The 23,310-nt window shown below is 46.5% G+C and overlaps 2 protein-coding genes and 1 long non-coding RNA gene across 3 annotated transcripts; all 3 read left to right on the top strand.

Annotated features, from left to right (window-relative positions):
- Positions 1–1,712: 1,712 nt before the first annotated feature.
- Positions 1,713–9,600, top strand: LOC147990943 (uncharacterized). Its single transcript, XM_087538463.1, has 6 exons — positions 1,713–1,752; positions 3,085–3,391; positions 3,965–4,269; positions 8,046–8,777; positions 8,963–9,260; positions 9,480–9,600. Exons 1-6 carry the CDS (start codon positions 1,713–1,715, stop codon positions 9,598–9,600), a joined length of 1,803 nt encoding a protein of 600 aa, XP_087394589.1.
- Positions 4,647–7,948, top strand: LOC147990944 (uncharacterized). The gene is made up of 3 exons (XR_015610179.1): positions 4,647–5,183; positions 6,213–6,287; positions 7,641–7,948. It is a non-coding gene; the product is annotated as an uncharacterized LOC147990944 (long non-coding RNA).
- A 640-nt stretch (positions 9,601–10,240) lies between the features above and the next one.
- Positions 10,241–11,299, top strand: LOC147990942 (uncharacterized). The gene is made up of 2 exons (XM_087534186.1): positions 10,241–10,779; positions 10,860–11,299. Exons 1-2 carry the CDS (start codon positions 10,270–10,272, stop codon positions 11,229–11,231), a joined length of 882 nt encoding a protein of 293 aa, XP_087390312.1. The 5' UTR covers positions 10,241–10,269; the 3' UTR covers positions 11,232–11,299.
- The last annotated feature ends 12,011 nt before the right edge of the window (positions 11,300–23,310 follow it).

The raw sequence follows: 23,310 nt of genomic DNA, 5'->3' as shown, positions 1-23,310 counted from the left end.
ATTATGAGTTTATGTGTTTTGATGAACCAAAGGTAGTACGGAGTCCCGGATGTGATCACGGACATGACAAGGAGTCTCGAAATGGTCGAGACATAAAGATTGATATATTGGAAGGTTATATTCGGACACCGAAAAGGTTCCGGGGGTCATCGGATAAATACCGGAGTACCGGGGAGTTACCGAAACCCCTCGGGGGGTCAATGGGCCTTCATGGGCCTTAGTGGAAATAGAGGGCAGCAAGGGAGCTGTGGGGCGCGCCCCCTAGGCCAAACCGAATTGGTTTAGGGCTTGGGGGCGTCCCCCTCTTTCCTTCTCCCCTCCTCCTCTTTCCTTCCCCTCCTAGTTAGACTAGGAAAGGGGGAACCTACTCCTAGTAGGAGTAGGATTCCCCCCTTGGGGCGCATCCTATGAGGCCGCCGACCCCCTCCCCTTGCTCCTTTATATGCGGGGGCAGGGGGCACCCTAGAACACACAAGTTGATCATCGATCCCTTAGCCGTGTGCGGTGCCCCCCTCCACCATAATCCACCTCAGCCATATCGTCATAGTGCTTAGGTGAAGCCCTGCGCCGGTAACTTCATCATCACCGTCATCACGCCGTCGTGCTGACGAAGCTCTCCCTCGACACTTAGCTGGATCGAGAGTTCGTGGGACGTCACCGAGCCGAACATGTGCAGATCGCGGAGGTGCCGTACTTTCGGTACTAGGATCGGTCGGATCGTGAAGACGTACGACTACATCAACCGTATTGTCATAACGCTTCCGCTTACGGTCTACGAGGGTACGTGGACAACACTCTTCCGCTCTCGTTGCTATGCATCACCATGATAGATCTTGCGTGTGCGTAGGAAAATTTTGAAATTACCGCATTCCACAACAGTTCATAGGATTTTTTTATTTTCATGCAACATTCCCAAGCAGGTCATGTGTACGGTGGTGGCGGTGGTGATTTCTTTGGCAAGGACGTTGTGTTGAATTCGTGCATGCCATTAGTTGGCCTCGATCCACAACATAACACATGCTATATTTGTGGTGATTTTGGATCAACCTTGATTGGTGAAGTGATGCCTTTTGGATGAACTTTGCATGTTTTAATTATATGGCTGTTAATGGTTATGTTATGAAAGTATCGGTTTGTTAACGAATGAGCTTTGCATGTTTGATGATATATATTGTGAAGTGTTTGAACTTCATGTGGCTAGTACAAAAAGCTTATGCAATCTTTTACTCCACTAAGTTTAGGGGATCCGCTAGATGGGGCCACCTACAAAAGAGTTAAAGTTTACTCCAATAACTTTATTTGGCCAGATACTCCTCTATTTTATAGGGGATCGGCTAGAGATGCCCTTAGATACATGCTTTTCTTCGAGAAATTGAGTTTGATCCGTACAATGTGTTCTATGAATCTTGCTATGTATACTTACAATAGCTTGAATTTGGTTCCATTAGATTATTTGTTTTTCAGTTTAGATATCTTTTGTGGGGTAAATTTTCAGTTTACATATCACTTGCAGAAACAAGATGTCAGTTGCTACCTATTTTCACAATGGGATCATGCAGAACGTTCTTTGCATATTTATTTCATGTTTATCAACTAGCTTGTGCATAATTGCAAGAAATAGTGGCAGGAATGACCCTTTGCAATAGGCGCACGCCACTTGGCAAAGCCCGCTGGCGGCCTACTGCGACAAGGGTCTGGTCGTGTTGGCGTCGATGTTGCTTGGTGGAGGTGTACGATGGCCGCAGCGCGGAGGTTGGTCACCACAGGCGTTCGATTGCGCTGGAAGCCGGCGGTGTGGCCGTGTTGGAGGACGTGGGGTGCTGCTGAATGATATGTGTCCGACGTATCTATAAGTTTTGATTGTTTCGTGCTATTATATTATCAATCTTGTATGATTTATATGTAAAAAATTTATCATTTTTGAAACTAACCTATTAACCCAGTGCCTAATGCCCAGTGCCAATTGTTGTTTTCTGCATGTTTTTGGTTTTACAGAAAATACCTACCAAACAGAGTGCAAACACGACGAAACTTTTTGACAATTTTTTTGAACCAGGAGGGACCCTAGAAGTTTCGGATGAGGACAGAAGCCAGACGAGGAGGCGAAAAGGCAACAGGGCGCGCCCTAGGGGTAGGCAAAATGGAGTTATGGAAAGTGAAGAGCAATGCCAGTGCCACGATGCATCAACAACTGGCTTGCTCTTCACTTTTCATAACTCCATTTTCGGGATTTACTTGCAGTCCCCGCCGCCGGATCCAGTGCTCTGCTTTCCCCTTGGTCATTACCTAGGCCCCGCCTCCCCCTGTCGCCTCATGCTCCTAAGGTTGGTCGGGCGTGGCCATTGTTTTGGTCGTTTCGGCCGTAAATGTTCTCCCTACAATCTTTGGCTTCTATTACCCCATGCCGCTGGGTTGATCTCTCTCCTTTGGATCCTCTCCCCCTTTCTTTTGCTGGCATGGTGGAAGCGGACTTGGTGGTCATCTTCCCCCTAGACAATGTTATGTGTTTGGGTGGGATGTGCAATATCCCTGTTGTCAACTTCCCCCTAGACAATGTTATGGTCATCGTGATGTAGCCTGTGCTCGAGCAAGTAAGGATCAGTGGGCTAGGATTGCGCTCATGTTGTCGTGGTCGTAGTGGTGGCGGAAAAGATGAACGATAAATCATGTGTTTGAGGATTTTGCGCTTAGAGCAAAACTGGGCCGTGGCCCGCCCAACCCATATGCAGAACAATGAGAAGTGAGGGTAAAATTAAGAAGAGAATGGATGACAAAATCTGTCTATATCCTTCAGTCTGGCCCGCCCAGTACATAGAACTCTCTTTGAGTGAATTGCAAAAAACATCGACACTTTAGGCTATGTTTGCAGGAACCACACATATACGAAATTGTGCCAAAAAACACTAATTTTTTTCATATTTTTTTGCAAAAAACACTAGTTGCTCGTTTGGACCGTTTTAAGTGCGTTTATGATAAGGGGGCCCGCATCCGTCGACGTGGCAGCATTGTTCACACGGCAACGCCGTTAGACGGCGTTACACGCCGCTGGCGCACCGATTCGAGCCGGGCTGCTTAGTCTTTGAGCCATTCCCCCCCCCCCCGGTCCGCTCATCTCCCACTCTTTTCCTCCCCCGCACTCTCTCCTCTTAGTGATGGCGACGGCGGGCGGCGCAGGCGGCGACTGCGGCGGGTCTGCCGGCGTTGGAGACGATGGTCCACCTGTGGGAGATATATGCGGGAGCTCAAACCCTAGCCGGCCGTCGGATACGAGCAGCCCCAGCCAAAGCCCCCAACACTGTCTCGAATATGCGGCGGCAAGATCTTGGGCCAGGGCAGTGAAGGAGAATCCGACGGAGAGTCACCAGATTGCCTCGTCTTTCGGTGACGTCTAGTGAGTTTCCTCTTCCCTCTTCCCTCTTCCCTCTTCGTGTAGATCGATTCTAGGGTTAGGGTTAGGTTTTTTGGCAGTGTTAATTGGTACTCTCTTAATTATGATTTAGTTGTGGTTGATTTGTCGTCACTGTTAATGATGTAGTTTAGTGCTCTGTTGATGATGTAGTGGTTATGATGTAGGAGACATAGTAGTTAACATAGTAGCTAGTTGATGATGTAGTCAGTAGAGTAGTTAGCAGGGTATTAATTTGTTGACAGAGTAGTTGACAGTGGTTGACAGACTAGTTGACAGTGGTTGACAGAGTAGTTGACAGTGGTTTTCATACTGTCACCTTCTCCATTGTTTGACAGTGGTTTTTAACAGTGAAGTTGGCTAGTTTTCAGAACTTGACAGTGGTTTTCAGATGGTGCTTGTGGTTTTCAGAGTGTACTGTACTGTATTTTAGCAATCATAGTGTTGATTACTCTGTTTTAGTGCTCTGTTTTAGGAATTATGCATTTTTATTTACAGTACATTGGTGCTCTGTTTTAGTGCTCTGTTAATTAAGCTATTTTAATTATTTGTGTGTAGTTTGAACGATAATGTTTGGGAAGTTAGAATGCACTTCCATGACAGAGACAACTTGGAGAGATCAGTTTGCGTTTCAGACATAACATATTATAATTTGGTTGCCCTAATAGAGATAGAGGGATATGGGCTGAATGATTTCATATATTTTGTGAGGGATCCTGGTGTGGGGATTATAGGAATGGATGAAATTTGTGATGATAATAAGGTGTATGAAATGCTTGACCATATTGCTAACAATGATCAGAATGTAGTGAACTTGACAGTGGTTAGGGGCACTAATCCAAGACCTGCAGATTTGAACTCAGGTGTAACATCCCGAGATTCTTGCTACAGTAATCTTCCACTAATTATGCCAGGTCATCACCATTATGCCCTAAGAAAAACAATTAAGAATAATTCGACCTCAATCTCAAATTTAAAATAAAGTCAAAATATTAATTATTCAAACAGCAAAACAAAAGTGTTCGTGATATTGCAAAATTTCCCAAAGCTTTTATAAAAATGAGACCAACGTTTTATAAAGTGTTTAAATGCCAAAACAATATTTAAATGCTTATCTAAATTATGATAAGTCCAAACTATTTTAAAAATTAACTCCCAAACTTTTTGTGGCAGTGCAGATTATTGCCTAGTAATTATTGAGACAAGTTTCGCATGCAACGAAATTCATTTGGATCAAAAATAAAATACAAAATCGAGTGGAAACTTGTCGCAGAAAAGAAAAGGAAATAGACTAGATATTACTGTGCACTTAAGGCCCGACAAGCCACAGTGCGGCCTGGCCTGTTTACCGTGGCCTTTCCTCAACCTCTCGGCAGAGAGGAGGCCATGGCTTGCGCACGCCGTCCACACCACAGATGGGCACGTGCCAACCATCCTGTGGCTCACTGGGCGAATAAGGACCCCCTCAACCCCCTGACCAACCCTAGCACGCCTCTCTCCCCTCGCTCACATCCCTTCCTCTCTGTCTCGCTCGTCCGAGCACCACCATGGCCGCCTCACCGTAAATCGGGTGGCCAACGACTCCCTTTCGTTGTTCCGAGCTGACCAGGAAGATCACCGCTGATTACTTCGTCGATCCCGAGCAACAAATCGAGCGGAGCCACCTCGTACGTTCGTCATCGAGCTCGTCCTCACCGCGTACATTGCCGGCCGCCATCGTCGATTGAGTCATCTTCGGTCCACCTCCGACCTCCCCGTCGCCTCCGTTGGAACCGTGGTGAGCACCTCGACCGATTCCCCTCGATCCCGGTTCCGATCCGTACCGATTTCGCTGTAGTGCTTGGCCGGAGGTCCGCTCTTGCGCCCGCCAGCCGCTCCTGTTGCCTGCGCCCACGCCCGCGCCCGGGGTCCCTCCCCTACTTGCCGCGCCCCTGTTCACCTGAACAGCCGCCTGCGTCAGCGCTCGCTCGTCGCCACTGCCGCCCGCACGCAGCTATGCCTGTACTGCAGCCGTGCCTGCTGCTTGCTGCTCCTGCCCATGCTACTTCGCCTGCTGCTGCTCCTTAGCGGCCGCTACGGCTGGCGTGACTGCCTGCTACTGCGTGCTGCGCGCTACGCGCTGCTGGCCGCCCCCCATGCGCTGCACTACCCACTGCTGCTTCTACTATGCCGCTGCTACTGCTGGTGGCCGTGGCCACGGCCATGGCCGTGTGTATGTTCGTGTGTGTGCACGGCTGTGCCACATCCGGTCCTTGTTTAATTAGGCTAGGCTTAGTTACTAGTACTAGTTTAGTGCTAAGTTAGTCTAGTAGTAGATGACATGTAGGCCCTCATTAAATAAGATAGGTTTATTTATTTGCTTAGGTAAATAGTCTATGACATGTGGGCCACACCCTGCCCTTTTGACTAGTCAAAGTTGACTTTGTCAACTCAGATTAAAACAATTAAAACAAATCTGGAAATTTTAAAAATTGTTTAAACCTTTGAAAATTAATAGAAAATAATCCTTATGTCAGATGAAAAAGTATTATACATGAAAGTTGCTCAGAACGATCGAGACGTATCCGAATACGCGGTTCGTTTGTTCGCTACACATCCCTAGCATAGCGAACACACAACTTTCCTCTCCGGTTCATTTGTCCGGAAACGCTAAACACCGGTGATATTTTCCCGGATGTTTCCCCCTTCACCGGTACCACCTCATACCGCGTTAGGGCACCCCTAGCACCGCTATTTGTCATGTCATGCATCGCTATGTATCTGTTTGCTTAATATTTATTGTTTCTTCCCACTCTTCTCTCGCTAGACACCGAGACCGATGCCGCTGCTACCCAGTACGACTACGGTGTTGACGACCCCTCTCTCTTGCCAGAGCAACCAGGCAAGCCCCCCCCCCTTGATCACAAGATATCGCCTACTCTTCTCTATACTGCTTGCATTAGAGTAGTGTAGCATTTACTGCTTTCCGTTAATCCTATCCTGATGCATAGTCTGTCATTGTTGCTACAACTGTTGATACCTTACCTGCAATCCTAAATGCTTAGTATAGGATGCTAGTTTATCATCAGTGGCCCTACATTCTTGTCTGTCTGCCGTGCTATACTATCGGGCCGTGATCACTCAGGAGGTGATCACGGGTATATATTAACATTTATACATGCTATACAGGTGGTGACTAAAATCGGGTCGGCTCATTGAGTACCCGCAAGTGATTCCGATGTTGGGGGTTGAAGGGGCAGGTGGTTCCACCCAGGTAGTGGTGGGCCTAGGTTCCCGACGGCCCCCAACTGTTACTTTGAGGTGCAGCGACAGGGCAGGTTGTGAACACCTAGGAGAGAGGTGGGCCTGGCCATGGTCGGCGTCCACGGTTATTTCTAAATAACACGCTTAACGAGATCTTGGTATTTGATCTGAGTCTGGCTACTGGCCTATACGCACTAACCAATTACGCAAGAACAGTTATGGGCACTCGACGTCGTGGTATCAGCCAAAGCCTTCGTGACGTCAGCGACTGAGCGGCGCGCGCCGGGTTGGACCGCGTAACGCAACTTCCTTTGTAATGGAGGTTGCTAGGTCTGCTCACCGGCCGCGTACGCAACGTGCAGGTGTGCAATGGGCGATGGGCCCAGACCCCTGCGCCATAGGATTTAGACCGGCGTGCTGACCTCTCTGTTGTGCCTAGGTATGGCTGCGACGTGTTGATCTTCCGAGGCCGGGTATGACCCAGGAAAGTGTGTTCGGACAAAGGGGATCGAGCGTGTTGGGAAATGTGGTGCACCCCTGTAGGGAAGTTAATCTATTTGAATAGCCGTGATCTTCGGTAACAGGACGACTTGGAGTTGTACCTTGACCTTATGACAACTAGAACCGGATACTTAATAAAACACCTTCTTCCAAGTGCCAGATACAACCGGTGATTGCTCTCTCACAGGGCGACGAGGGGAGGATCATCGGTTAGGATTATGCTATGCGATGCTACTTGGCGAACTTACCATCTACTCTCTTCTTCTGCTTCAAGATGGAGGCGGCCAGAAGCGTAGTCTTCGATAGGACTAGCTATCCCCCTCTTATTCTGGCATTCTGCAGTTCAGTCCACATATGTTACCCCCTTTTCCATTTGATACCAATGCATACATATGTAGTGTAGCTCCTTGCTTGCGAGTACTTTGGATGAGTACTCACGGTTGCTTTCTTCCCCCTTTTCCCTCTTTCTATACCCGATTGCTGCGACCAGACGTTGGAGTCTAGGAGCAAGACGCCACCGTTGACGACGATTCCTACTACACTAGAGGTGCCTACTACTACGTGCAGGCCGCTGACGATGACCAGGAGTAGTTTAGGAGGATCCCAGGCAGGAGGCCTGCGCCACTTTCGATTTGTATCCCAGTTTGTGCTAGCCTTTCTTAAGGCAAACTTGTTTAACTTATGTCTGTACTCAGATATTGTTGCTTTCGCTGACTCGTCTATGATCGAGCTCTTGTATTCGAGCCCTTGAGGCCCCTGGCTTGTAATATGATGCTTGTATGACTTATTTTATTTGTAGAGTTGTGTTGTGATATCTTCCCGTGAGTCCCCGATCTTGATCGTACATGTTTGCGTGTATGATTAGTGTACGATTGAATCGGGGGCGTCACATCAGGCTATCTGGTTGAGGAGCAGGTTCCTTTGAGCCATATAGGAGAGAACCATGTGTATGTAGTAAATCCTGCTGGTGTTCTCCTAAGGTCACCAATAAAAAGTAAAATACAGAGTCGGCTAGAGCCATTGCAGTTCTACACCACACAGCAGAGCACAAACCATGATATGGACACATATGCTGCCATGGATCAATGCAATGCAGCAGATCAGGATGAACTGGAGACATTAATGGAGTTGAAGAGGAGAACAAAGATTGCCAAATTTAGGAAACATAAGATTGCAGCTGAGCATGTAAATAAGGTTAAGCAGAAGCTACCAATTCTTCTAACTGGAGATGATTCAGATCTGGATGGAGATGAGGACTATCTTCAGAGGCTTAATGAGATGAGGAAGCAAAGAGAGGATCCACTCATTCATTTTGATGGAGACACTGATGTGGATGAAGTGTATGAGGAAGATGAGGAAGGGCAGCATGTGGAGGTGGAGCAAGAGGAGCAGGTGGAGCAGCAAGAGGTGCCTGCAAAAAAGAAGAAAGCTAGAAAAGGGCCAACAGAGAGGTTACATTCTAGTTTGGAACAGAGATTTGAGGATGTTTGGGCACCATCATCAGATGAGGAGGCAGATCTTGGTGTTTTGAAGCAGGAATATGATGATGGAGCTGAGGAAGTGCAATTTGTTCTGCCCAATGGAAAGAAGAGCAGATTAGTGAGATCTTTGCCAAGGATCTGGTACAGTGAGGAGAGAGAGAGCCAGAGGAGCAGTTTTGCAGAAAACTTTGTTTCCTCAATGTGTATCAGTTTAGGAGAGCAATTCAAACATTGCACATAACTCAGAATAAGAATTATGAGTTCCACAGAAACTACAATGACAACATCATAGTTGTGTGCACAAATGCAAAATGCCCTTTCTTTATTGCAGCTTCTGTTGTTGCAAATGAGACTACTTTTTGCATAAGGAAGATAAATTTTGTGCACACATGCCCAGCAGTAGGAGAGAACGCCAAGGTTACTGCAAAATGGGTTGCACACCAGTGTGAGGCAATGATGAGAGTTGATATTGGCACACCAGTCACCACAATAATGCAGACACTGAAGAAGAAATATGGAATAGAGATGTCCATCCATATGGCCTACAGGGCTAGGAAGCAAGCATTGAAGGTTGTCCAAGGAGATCAGAGAGGACAATACACTAGAATAAGAGATTATTTGCAGGCTGTGTTGGATACAAACCCAGGCTCTAGATGTGTTGTGACTACTAGGCATCTGCCAGAGCACCCAAGCAAAACCCCTAGGTTTCATGGCCTCTTTTTCTGTGTAAGTGCTTGCAAAGAAGGGTTTTTGAATGGATGCAGGCCATTTATAGGTACATTTCATTTACTAAGTTGTGAATTGTTTATGTTCTCACATTACATACACTATCTTCTCACAATTGTCAGCTTTGCAGGGGTAGATGGTTGTTTTATCAAGCTGTCAACAAGTCAACAGATCCTTACTGCAACAGGAAGGGATGGGAACAATGATATCTACCCTATAGCATTTGGAGTTGTTGACAAATAGGACAAAGACAGTTGGACCAGGTTCTTAACATAGCTTAAAGATGCACTTGGTGGAGAAAGTGGGAAGTTTGGTTATTATACCATCATCTTTGATAGGCAGAAGGTAAACTTCTCTTCTCATACAATATTGCACTAGATTTCTTGGTTTCATATGCACATTGCTCTAGCTTCATTATTTCATTGTTTCATAGGACCAATGCTTAGCTTTATTTCCCATTGTTTCAAACAGGGGCTTTTAAATGCAATAAACCATGTTTTCCCCAATTTTCCATAAAGATTCTGCCTTAGACATATCTATCAGAATTTCCAAACTGCTGGTTTTAGAGGTGATGAATTAAAGAAACACATGGATGTAGCTAGCTACTCTTATACTGAGAATGAACACCTTGATACAATGAATGCTTTGAAAAGAGAATGTAAGACTGCTTGGACATGGCTTCACAAAATACATGTTCATACTTGGGCTAGGCATGCTATGGATTTTAATTACAAAACTGACCTGGTAGTTAACAACATCAGTGAGGTGTTTAATAAAATGATATTAGATGTCAGAGGCAAGACAATAGTGACCATGATAGAAGGAATTAGGACAAAATTGATGGTCAAATTTAACAAGAATAGAACAAAGACAGAGACAACAAACTGAGAGATTTTCCCTACCTATGCTGAAATGTTAGAGGAGACAAAGTACAACTCAAGGTGGTGCCAGACTTTGATGGCTGGTCCTAACATTTACCAAGTGACTAGTGGAGAAAACACCTACTCAGTGAACTTGTTGGACAGAACATGTGGATGTAGGAAATGGGATATGACTTCTATGCCTTGCCATCATGCAGTTTCTGCAATAGTGAAAGCCAAGTTGCAGCCAGAGGACTTTGTGGCTGATTTCTTCAAAAAAGAAATGTATAAAAAAGCATTTGTACATATCATATTTCCTGTGCCTGGACCTAACCTGTGGCCAAGGACAAGAACTCAGGACATAGAGCCTCCAGTATTTAAAGACAAGGTTGGGAAGCAACAGACAAAGAGGAGGAAAAACCAATTTGAGAAGCTAGCACCAAGAGATACATCTAGGATGGCATCTATTACTTGCAGCAACTGCAAACTTGTAGGGCATAGATACAATGTTTGCTCCAAGCCACTCAAGCCAGCTCTTGCTTTGAGAATAAACCAACATCAGGTAAGTTATAGTAGCACCTCAATTCTCTTTATTTTTGTCTCCATTGTAACTCACAAGCCTTAATTGTTTTTGAAATGCAGCCAAACAGGTCACAGGCTTCTACTTCAACAAAAAATGCATCTACAACTGCTGCACCACCAAGGAAGAGGCCATCTTCATCTACTGCTGCACCAGCAAGGAAGAGGCCATCTCCATCAACTACTGCTCCTACACCTGCTGCCACTACACCAGTTGCTCCTCCAAGGAGGTCTCCCAGGAAGAAAGCTACACCTGCTGCCACTACACCTGCTGCTCCTCCAAGGAGGTCTCCCAGGAAGAAAGCTACCACTGCTGGTACAACCTCTACCTCTGCTGCAGGAAACAGGTCAACCTTTCAAGCTCTAAGACAGAGTGGAAGAAAAAGGACTTCTTCATACAAGTTGAAAGAGTACTTCTATGCTTCTGGGAACTAGATGCCTCTGTCTTTGTTGGCTTGTGACGCCTTTGTGTTGGTTGTGAACTAGATTATGCCATTGTTGGCTTTCAGAACCTATGATGCCATTGTTGGCTTTCAACTAGATTATGCCTTTGTTGGCTTCCAGTGAAGGAAATATGCCCTAGAGGCTATAATAAAGTTATTATTTATTTCCTTATATCATGATAAATGTTTATTATTCATGCTAGAATTGTATTAACCGGAAACATAATACATGTGTGAATACATAGACAAACAGATTGTCACTAGCATGCCTCTACTTGACTAGCCCGTTGATCAAAGATGGTTATGTTTCCTGACCATAGACATGAGTTGTCATTTGATAAACGGGGTTACATCATTAGGAGAATGATGTGATTGACATGACCCATTCCGTTAGCTTAGCACCCGGTCGTTTAGTATGTTGCCATTGCTTTCTTCATGACTTATACATGTTCCTATGACTGAGATTATGCAACTCCCGTTTACCGGAGGAACACTTTGTGTGCTACCAAACGTCATAACGTAATTGGGTGATTATAAATGTGCTCTACAGGTGTCTCCAAAGGTACTTATTGGGTTGGCGTATTTCGAGATTAGGATTTGTCACTCCGATTGTCGGAGAGGTATCTCTGGGCCCTCTCGGTAATGCACATCACTTAAGCCTTGCAAGCATTGCAACTAATGAGTTAGTCGCGGGATGATGTATTACAGAACGAGTAAAGAGACTTGCTGGTAACGAGATTGAACTAGGTATTGAGATACCGACGATCGAATCTCGGGCAAGTAACATACCGATGACAAAGGGAACAACGTATGTTGTTGTGCGGTTTGACCGATAAAGATCTTCATAGAATATGTGGGAGCCAATATGAGCATCCAGGTTCCGCTATTGGTTATTGACCGGAAAAGTGTCTCGGTCATGTCTACATAGTTCTCGAACCCGTAGGGTCCGCACGCTTAACGTTACGATGACAGTTATATTATGAGTTTATATGTTTTGATGTGCCGAAGATTGTTCGGAGTCCCGGATGTGATCAAGGACATGCTGAGGAGTCTCGAAATGGTCGAGACATGAAGATTGATATATTGGAAGCCTATGTTTGGATGTCGGAAGTGTTCCGGGTGAAATCGGGATTTTACCGGAGTACCGGGAGGTTACCGGAACCCCCCGGGGGCTTAATGGGCCTACATGGGCCTTAGTGGAAATAGAGGGAAGCAAGGGGAGAGTGGGGCACCCCCCCCCCAAGGCCCAAACCGAATTGGTTTAGGGCAAGGGGGCCGGGCCCCTCTTTCCTTCTTCCCCTCTCTCTTTCCTTCTCTCGAATCCTATTCCAACTAGGAAAGGGGGGAGTCCTACTCCCGGTGGGAGTAGGACTCCTCCTGGCGCGCCCTCTCCCTGGCCGGCCGCACCCCCCTTGCTCCTTTATATACGGGGGCAGGGGGACACCCCATATAGAAAACAATTGATCAAGTTGATCTTTAGCCGTGTGCGGTGCCCCCTCCACCATAGTCCACCTCGATAATACTGTAGCGGTGCTTAGGCGAAGCCCTGCGTCGGTAAAAAATCAACATCGTCACCATGCCGTCGTGCTGACGAAACTCTCCCTCAACACTCGGCTAGATCGGAGTTCGAGGGATGTCATCGGGCTGAACGTGTGCTGATCTCGAAGGTGCCGTACGTTCGGTACTTGATCGGTCGGATCGTGAAGACGTACGACTACGTCAACCGCATTGTGCTAACGCTTCCGCTTTCGGTTTATGAGGGTACATGGACAACACTCTCCCCTCTCGTTGGTATGCATCACCATGATCTTGCGTGTGCGTAGGAATTTTTTTGAAATTACTACGTTCCCCAACAGTGGCATCCGAGCCTGGTTTTATGTGTAGATGTCATATGCACGAGTAGAACACAAGTGAGTTGTGGGCGATATAAGTCATACTGCTTACCAGCATGTCATACTTTGGTTCGGCGGTATTGTTGGATGAAGTGGCCCGGACCGACATTACGCGTACGCTTACGCGAGACTGGTTCTATCGACGTGCTTTGCACACAGGTGGATGGCGGGTGTCAGTTTCTCCAACTTTAGTTGAACCGAGTGTGGCTACGCCCGGTCCTTGAGAAGGTTAAAACAGCACCAACTTGACAAACTATCGAAGTGTTCCGAGGAAGTTTCGGATAAAACCGGAGTACCGGGGGGTTACCGGAACCCCCCGGGGGGTTGATGGGCCTCATGGGCCTAAAGTGGAGAAGAGGAGGGGCTGCCAGGGCAGGCCGCGCGCCCCCTCTCCCCCTAGTCCGAATTGGACAAGGAGGGAGGGGCGGCGCCCCCCTTTCCTTCCTCTCCTCTCTCCCTTCCTTCCCCCTCTCCTACTTGGACAAGGAAAGGGACGGGAGTCCTACTCCCGATAGGAGTAGGACTCCTCCTGCGCGCCTCCTACTAGGGCAGGACGCACCCCCCCTTGGCTCCTTTATATACGGAGGCAAGAGGCACCCCTAGACACACAAGTTGATCCACGTGATCGTTTTCTTAGCCGTGTGCGGTGCCCCCTTCCACCATAATCCTCGATAATATTGTAGCGGTGCTTAGGCGAAGCCCTGCGACGGTAGAACATCAAGATCGTCACTACGCCGTCGTGCTTACGGAACTCTTCCCCGACACTTTGCTGGATCGGAGTCCGGGGATCGTCATCGAGCTGAACGTGTGCTAAAACTCGGAGGTGCCGTAGTTTCGGTGCTTGATCGGTCGGGCCGTGAAGACGTACGACTACATCAACTGCGTTGTCATAACGCTTCCGCTATCGGTCTACGAGGGTACATAGACAACACTCTCCCCTCTCGTTGCTATGCATCACCATGATCTTGCGTGTGCGTCGGAATTTTTTTGAAATTACTACGTTCCCCAACAGTGGTATCAGAGCCTAGGTTTTATGGTTTGATGTTATATGCACGAGTAGAACACAAGTGAGTTGTGGGTGATATAAGTCATACTGCTTACCAGCATGTCATACTTTGGTTCGGCGGTATTGTTGGATGAAGCGGCCCGGACCGACATTACGCGTACGCTTACGCGAGACTGGTTCTACCGCCGTGCTTTGCACACAGGTGGCTGGCGGGTGTCAGTTTCTCCAACTTCAGTTGAACCGAGTGTGGCTACGCCCGGTCCTTGCGAAGGTTAAAACAGCACCAACTTGACAAACTATCGTTGTGGTTTTGATGCGTAGGTAAGATTGGTTCTTGCTTAAGCCCGTAGCAGCCACGTAAAACTTGCAACAATAAAGTAGAGGACGTCTAACTTGTTTTTGCAGGGCATGTTGTGATGTGATATGGTCAAGACATGATGCTAAATTTTATTGTATGAGATGATCATGTTTTGTAACCAAGTTATCGGCAACTGGCAGGAGCCATATGGTTGTCGCTTTATTGTATGCAATGCAATCGCCCTGTAATGCTTTACTTTATCACTAAGCGGTAGCGATAGTCGTAGAAGCATAAGATTGGCGAGACGACAACGATGCTACGATGGAGATCATGGTGTCGCGCCGGTGACGATGGTGATCATGACGGTGCTTCGGAGATGGAGATCACAAGCACAAGATGATGATGGCCATATCATATCACTTATATTGATTGTATGTGATGTTTATCTTTTATGCATCTTATCTTGCTTTGATTGACGGTAGCATTATAAGATGATCTCTCACTAAATTTCAAGAAAAAAGTGTTCTCCCTGAGTATGCACTGTTGCCAAAGTTCGTCGTGCCCAGACACCACGTGATGATCGGATGTGATAAGCTCTACGTCCATCTACAACGGGTGCAAGCCAGTTTTGCACACGCAGAATACTTAGGTTAAACTTGACGAGCCTAGCATATGCAGATATGGCCTCGGAACACTGAGACCGAAAGGTCGAGCGTGAATCATATAGTAGATATGATCAACATAGTGATGTTCAGCATTGAAAACTACTCCATTTCACGTGATGATCGGTTATGGTTTAGTTGATTTGGATCACGTGATCACTTAAAAGATTAGAGGGATGTCTTTCTAAGTGGGAGTTCTTAAGTAATATGATTAATTGAACTTAAATTTATCATGAACTTAGTACCTGATAGTATTTTGCTTGTCTATGTTTGATTGTAGATAGATGGGCCATGTTGTTGTTCCGTTGAATTTTAATGCGTTCCTGGAGAAAGCAAAGTTGAAAGATGATGGTAGCAAATACACGGACTGGGTCCGTAATTTGAGGATTATCCTCATTGCTGCTCCGAAAAATTACGTTCTGGAAGCACCGCTGAGTGCCAGGCCTGCTGCTGATGCAACTGCAGACGTTAAGAACGCCTGGCAGAGCAAAGCTGATGACTACTCGATAGTTCAGTGTGCCATGCTTTACGGCTTAGAACCGGGACTTCAACGACGTTTTGAACGTCATGGAGCATATGAGATGTTCCAGGAGTTGAAGTTAATATTTCAAGCAAATGCCCGGATTGAGAGATATGAAGTCTCCAATAAGTTTTACAGCTGCAAGATGGAGGAGAATAGTTCTGTTAGTGAACATATACTCAGAATGTCTAGGTACCATAATCACTTAACTCAGCTGGGAGTTAATCTTTCGATTGATAGTGTCATTGACAGAGCTCTACAATCACTGCCACCAAGCTACAAGAGCTTCGTGATGAACTATAATATGCAAGGGATGAATAAATCAATTCTTGAGCTCTTCGCAATGCTAAAAGCAGCAGAGGTAGAAATCAAAAAGGAGCATCAAGTGTCGATGGTCAATAAAACCATCAGTTTCAAGAAAAAGGGTAAAGGGAAGTGACGGTGTCCTGGACTAGGGGGTACTCACCACGTCATCTCCCGATCTGTTAGATTGGGCCGAGGACCCCCATGGCCGTATACTCATGGGCCAGTTCGGACAGCTGCCGCACACATGGAAGATTCCACAAGACTTGGTGGTCAAGACAAGGACTCCTCCCCACCGGCGTATTCGGCTAGGACTCTTGTTATCCTAGGCCTCTGGTGCATTATATAAACCGAGGCCAGGCTAGTCGATAGACAATATACATACAATTATACCATAGGCTAACTTCTAGGGTTTAGCCTCTACGATCTTGTGGTAGATCAACTCTTGTAATACTCATATCATCAAGATCAATCAAGCAAGACGTACGGTATTACCTCCATCAAGAGGGCCCGAACCTGGGTAAACATCATGTCCCCTGTCTCCTGTTACCATCGATTCTAGACGCACAGTTCGGGACCCCCTACCCGAGATCTGCCGGTTTTGACACCGACATTGGTGCTTTCATTGAGAGTTCCGCTGTGTGATCGGTAAAAGGATCAATGGCTCGTCCGTAGGTCAACTGCGACGCCGGCATCTTCGTCGCCGGCTCGACTGGTCACCTTGGCTCGACCGAGGACCGCGCTTCATCTTCGACCGTCATGCTCGAACGGGGGCCTTCTTCAACATCAACTCCGATCTCTATCATGATCATAGAGGAATCATCCATGGAGCTCGACGGCTCAACGTCAACATTGCCCTCAGGCAGCCGTGCTGTTTTTATGGACGGCAAACTTGTATCCGCCGTCACCACCTCCTCAAGCGTCGGTTTGACGATCGCTTCGGTGAAATAGTGCGTAATTACGTCTACAACAGCCATGCAAAATTTCGTCGAGTTCCGATGGAGGAATCTTCGACAATCTACGATATACCGGAGCCCTGTCAAATCTAGACGGGAATCTGGACGAGTTTAGGGCGTGGTCTCCAGAGCCCAGCTCGGAGCTCCTTTGGAAGATCCAACCGTTCATCTACTGCGGAATTCCCATATCTATCACCCCTCCAAATTTCAGCTCGATCCGACAGTTCAAACTCCAGGAACCTTCCGATGAGTGGACCAATTTTCGGATTTGTTTTCTGCGCGAATATGGATCCGACCCGAATTCATGTTTCTTTATGAACGTGATATTGGACAACCTTTTTAGAGGAATTCTCTTCTAGGGTATTGTGCGTCGTTTTTAAACACATGCCCGTAAAATTTTAAGTCCCCCGTGAGGTCATCTTCATCATCATGCTGGTGTCAAACCAGTCTGGCAATATTGCTTCAAGGCGGCCGACCTGCGCTAGACACGTCGTCACTCTGTTGAGCCGAGCTCAACTTCTTCGGATCATCATCTCGGCAAGCCGAACAAGAGTTTGGCATTGTGAAGGATAAATCATCACCAACACTGCCGCCCCACGGATTATACGGAGCGGGCACACCGGCACCGCCGCATGGTCACTTCATCAAACCAGCACTGGCCGCGTCACAAGTTACGACCTGGGTCGGCATGGCCGCACTGTTACTTCTTCGAGCCAAAGTCCATCATGCCGAACTACTTCAACACCTCGGCTGACATGGCAGCTACAACAACTCCTCACCGGCCCGCTCCGTCACCTCGGCTAGACCGAGGACCTGGCTATTTCTTCATCAACATACTCCGGTGACTTCGGCGTCACCAGCCAACCAGCTTCGTCATGTTAGTTGGACCGAGGGCTTCGCCTTGGCAAGCCAACCTTTGCCAGCATCACCAGGCCATCGCTTTATCACCCATCAGGCAATGGGTGTGCGGGTCGATTCCTGATTTTGGGGGTCGCTTTTCTTCGGAATGCTACAACAAATAAACCAAGTGCTATTAATCCTAACAATTTTTGCTTGTTGGGTTTATTTTTCTTAAGGAATTATTACTCTGGTTTGTTCCATCATCTGTACACAGGTCTATCAAATGGCGGCCACATTAAAAATGGTTACGTGGTGGTTCGGTCAGTTTCCATACATAGTTCAGCGAACGCCGCATCCGGAGTCCGGACCGCCCTGCAAATTCAGGCTTTGTCACGCCTTCACTGCGTCACGCTGACGCCTTGCATCGACATTGGCTTCGGCGCCAGGCCACATCTCTTTCAATAAATTATTTTTGCGAAAAGCAATTACCCTTTTTTGACCGCACTATTTTATGTGTGTAGGTGATCGACTTTGACTGTGTCACGTGGTTTCTTCGGCAAGCCGACGCCGTCGCCCTAATCGGCGTAAATCGGCTCGCGTGATCACCTTGTTGGTCATGTTGCCATACCGACGTGTTCGGTTCCCTCGGGGACTTCGGCATTGCCGAGAGAGCTCTACCTCATCGAGTGTTCAGCGCACATGCCATATTTCTTTTATTACTCACTTTGCATAAATTATTGATTATGCAACAATTTTTTTATTATTATTCCTATTATCTCCGGCTTGCACTATTTTCTGTGCATAGGTAGATAATCCGGGCAGCGCTGTCACCGCGGCGTACCGATGTACCACGTCACCTCTGCTGACCGGGAGCTTCGTCGTCACTTCATTAACACATGTTGGGGGCTTCGGCGTCACACTGCCGGCCTGCTCCGTCGCCGCGGTCGGACTGGGGTTTTCACCTCACCCATCGACTATGTTGTGTCACCACTTCATCAAGACGAGTTCTTTACTCGGACATCTCGGGACCGGCTTGGGGGCTGGGATCTCGTCCCGCCACAATCTCGGCTTGCGTCATCAACATCGAACACATTAACCAGCTAAGTTGCCTTCATGCTCAAAGTTTTAAATTTTTAATTTGTGTTCGGTTCGACCAAGCATTATACTTTTTTGGAAAAAAGTTGCTTGTAAAAAATTTCCTTGTCCAAACTTTGTTTGTGACGCACAAATTCAAATACCCCGTTTATTTGGGGGCTTCCTTTATGAAGCTTTTCCTCTTGCATATGGTTATACTTGTACGGCTTCGTTCCTTGTTCGTGTATTACGCCACAATATGCACCATATTGACTTAAGCGATTTGCAAGCTGGGTTGCCTGGCTCCTGTGCTTACCCCTACGTTCCTGATTGTTCGACTAGGGAGTAAAGGGAGCACCTCTGCGATTGTCACGACCGGGTCATCCGAGCTCTGACCTCAGACTGGGTGAAGCCGAAAGCTAGCGCTCTTATTGTTTTCAATCATGGTCGGCACACAACGGAACTCATGAGTACAAAAAATCAATTGCACAAGTCTCATAGTAATAATGAGCACCGAAGAAAGGTATCGATGGGGGTATTATTTTCTTCGAAGATGCTTCTTACACTTCGTTAGTAATATAACATAAGTTCCCTGAGCGCGATTTGTCTGTTACAGCCTTATGGCCTGATTGCCTGGTCATCGGAAACACCGTCGATACTCTCGACAGGCGGAGTACATGACACTTTTTGGCCCTTGGCCGAAGAGGGAGAAGCGGACGGTCGGTTAAGACGCGTTTAAAGTTTGGGTGAACACAAATATGATATAAGTACTTCGGTACATACAATCATTATACATAAAATTCTTACCCAAATCACTTGGGGGCTCTTAAAATTTATATATGAGCTGTAAATGTCTTTTCTTCTTGGTCGTTGTCAAAACACGACAGAAGCACAATTTTTTCTTTCTCTTCCAATTTTCGGATTGGCACCGAACACTTGATATTGTTCGGACGTCATGTTTTTACTGATGTTTTTTGGTTTTCCAAGCTTATAACACTTTTAAACTATTTGTGTGTTTTCAGCACAAGTCTCGCAGTGCAACGCCGGACACCTTTAGAGATTTGGCAAAAACATTCTCGGATATTGCTATATATGCATCGGTTTCGAATTGTGTCTTCGTCAATAGTTGGGTTGCCCAGCTCTTGCACTTGCTTCCTATGTTCCGCTTTGTCTGTCTAGGCGTGCAAAGGGAGAACCACCGTGATTGTGCTTCCAGCTTACATGGTTAAGCACCTCAGTGGAGAAAGTCGAAAACTGACTGTCACAATAAGCGTAAACTGGTCAGCGATCCGATGACTGTGTTAAATGACGGGCCATTCATAACAATGGCCTAAGTGTTTACGGCTTGACCTCGACTATCGCCGAACACTATCGGGGGCTATTAACTGGCCTCCCAAACTAAATCCTCGATATTTTGCTCTTACATTAGAGCTGAGGTTTCATGATCATGCTTAGCATGACAACCCAAAGAAAGGAACCGATAGCGGGACTATTATCTTTGGAAGACATTTCTTATGTTAAACAGTAATATAACATATCTCTCTGCGTACCTTTGTTTATAAAACCGTATGGCCAGATTGCCTTGTTTGTCGTAAATCTTTGCCCTCCTAAAGGCTTTATAAAGTAGGACAAACACTCCTTGGCTACTGGCCGAGAAGGTTGAAGCCGATGGTCGGTCAACAAAGTTTTGTACAATGCGGATCCGAGCATTAATGACGTAAAGTACTCGGATACATAGAGGCATTACACAAAATTTGTGATTTTACTATGGATATCGATCCTTAATTCGGCCACCCGTGCCCACATTAAGGCTCGGGGGCTACTGGGCTTCGGGCTTATTATTTACAAATATTAAAGGGGCACATCGATCCCCTGATCTGCTGTTGCCACCCGACCAGTGTCTCGGGGGCTACTGCATTGCCTGTTCAATGCAGAAAATTTTAAGTGCAATACAGTTTCCGATGAGATTTTGATCCTCAGGTTGGTTGGCCGCACCCAACCTGAGTCTCGAGGACTGAGCACGCCACTTTTTGTGTACCGAAGTATTCTTCCGAGCTAGGACTTGATCCTCAGGCCGATTTTGCAAATCAACCTGAGTCTCGGCGACTACTGGGATCAGGGGTCTTATGTCATCCTTCAGGTGCATCTCGGGTTTTAGACTGATACACACCTTGAGGGCTACTGACTATATATCTCGGCAGAGAATAAATTGCACCAATAAAAAATATTGACAAAAAATCGGCCCATAGTGGGGGTGGTGCACCACCTCAGAAGCAGTCCAGCATAAAGCTCGGGCGCTAGTGGCTGGCTCCATAGAGGGCATTTCCGGCATTAAGCTCAGCTAAACTCCTTCAACTTTTTTGGTCCAAGATGATCTATGACATTTTGGATATAGTCCGGCGTTGGAGCTTGGACACAGTCCGGCGTTGGAGCTCGGAAACAGTCCGACATTGGTGCTCGGCTGCAAAGGATACCTCGAATGCAGTCTGGCGTTGGAGCTCGGACACAAGAGGACACTGCCTCCCAGGAACAACTTCAAACCCGAGGTGTGGCATAAAAATAACAAGGTATTGATAAAGGCCGGAAACTTAAAGGGGCTCCTTGGATACCCGACGTATAAACTTGTCGAATGCATTTCGGCGATCCTCAAGATCGAAGATGAGAAGATTTGTTGAACCAGTTTTCAAGACCGACAACCGAAGATGAAGAATAGTTCAGAAGAATCGAGGAGCGTCCCTAACTTGAAGACCGGTTCAGGGGCTACTGACGGTGTCCTGGACTAGGGGGTACTCACCACGTCATCTCCCGATCTGTTAGATTGGGCCGAGGACCCCCATGGCCGTATACTCATGGGCCAGTTCGGACAGCTGCCGCATACATGGAAGATTCCACAATACTTGGTGGTCAAGACAAGGACTCCTCCCCACCGGCGTATTCGGCTAGGACTCTTGTTATCCTAGGCCTCTGGCGCATTATATAAACCGAGGCCAGGCTAGTCGATAGACAATATACATACAATCATACCATAGGCTAGCTTCTAGGGTTTAGCCTCTACGATCTCGTGGTAGATAAACTCTTGTAATACTCATATCATCAAGATCAATCAAGCAGGACGTAGGGTATTATCTCCATCAAGAGGGCCCGAACCTGGGTAAACATCGTGTCCCCTGTCTCCTGTTACCATCGATTCTAGACGCATAGTTCGGGACCCCCTACCCGAGATCCGCCGGTTTTGACACCGACAGGAAGAAGAAGGGGAACTTTAAGAAGAACAGCAAGCAAGTTGCTGCTCAGGAGAAGAAACCCAAGTCTGGACCTAAGCCTGAAACTGAGTGCTTCTACTGCAAGCAGACTGGTCACTGGAAGCGGAACTGCCCCAAGTATTTGGCGGATAAGAAGGATGGCAAGGTGAACAAAGGTATATGTGATATACATGTTATTGATGTGTACCTTACTAGAGCTCGCAGTAGCACCTGGGTATTTGATACTGGTTCTGTTGCTAATATTTGCAACTCGAAATAGGGACTACGAATTAAGCGAACACTGGCAAAGGACGAGGTGACGATGCACGTGGGAAATGGTTCCAAAGTCGATGTGATCGCGGTCGGCACGCTACCTCTACATCTACCTCCGGGATTAGTATTAGACCTAAATAATTGTTATTTGGTGCCAGTGTTGAGCATGAATATTATATCTGGATCTTGTTTGATGCGAGACGGTTATTCATTTAAATCAGATGATAATGGTTGTTCTATTTATATGAGTAATATCTTTTATGGTCATGCACCCTTGAAGAGTGGTCTATTTTTGATAAATCTTGATAGTAGTGATACAGATATTCATAATGTTGAAGCCAAAAGATGCAGAGTTGATAATGATAGTGCAACTTATTTGTGGCACTACCGTTTAGGTCATATCGGTGTAAAGCGCATGAAGAAACTCCATACTGATGGACTTTTGGAACCACTTGATTATGAATCACTAGGTACTTGCGAACCGTGCCTCATGGGCAAGATGACTAAAACGCCGTTCTCTAGAACTATGGAGAGAGCAACAGATTTATTGGAAATCATACATACAGATGTATGTGGTCCGATGAATGTTGATGCTCGTGGTGGATATCGTTATTTTCTCACCTTCACAAATGATTTAAGCAGATATGGGTATATCTACTTAATGAAGCATAAGTCTGGAACATTTCAAAAGTTCAAAGAATTTCAGAGTGAAGTTGAAAATCATCGTAACAAGAAAATAAAGTTTCTACAATCTGATCGTGGAGGAGAATATTTGAGTTACGAGTTTGGTCTATATTTGAAACAATGCGGAATAGTTTCGCAACTCACGCCACCGGGAACACCACAGCGTAAAGGTGTGTCCGAACATCGTAATCGTACTTTACTCGATATGGTGTGATCTATGATGTCTCTTACAGATTTACCGCTATCATTTTAGGGATATGCTTTAGAGACGGCCGCATTCACGTTAAATAGGGCACCATCAAAATCCGTTGAGACGACGCC

The sequence above is a fragment of the Triticum urartu genome, chromosome 1A (assembly GCF_056163025.1).
Source record: "Triticum urartu cultivar PI428250 chromosome 1A, HENAU_Tu73, whole genome shotgun sequence".
Taxonomy (NCBI): Eukaryota; Viridiplantae; Streptophyta; class Magnoliopsida; order Poales; family Poaceae; genus Triticum; species Triticum urartu.
The sequence above is the reverse complement of the archived record's forward strand: the minus strand, read 5'-3'. Positions and strand labels throughout refer to the sequence as shown.

What these genes read in the sequence shown, in the direction of transcription:
- LOC147990943 (XM_087538463.1), top strand. Translation starts at nt 1,713, where the DNA reads ATGTTGCTTGGTGGAGGTGTACGATGGCCGCAGCGCGGAG. An exon ending in ACCTGCAGATTTGAACTCAG is followed by an intron (nt 4,270 to 8,045) that starts GTGTAACATCCC and finishes GCGTCACATCAG; the next exon opens with GCTATCTGGTTGAGGAGCAG. An exon ending in AGAGATTATTTGCAGGCTGT is followed by an intron (nt 9,261 to 9,479) that starts GTTGGATACAAA and finishes CACAATTGTCAG; the next exon opens with CTTTGCAGGGGTAGATGGTT.
- LOC147990942 (XM_087534186.1), top strand. Translation starts at nt 10,270, where the DNA reads ATGTTAGAGGAGACAAAGTACAACTCAAGGTGGTGCCAGACTTTGATG. An exon ending in TGAGAATAAACCAACATCAG is followed by an intron (nt 10,780 to 10,859) that starts GTAAGTTATAGT and finishes TTTGAAATGCAG; the next exon opens with CCAAACAGGTCACAGGCTTC.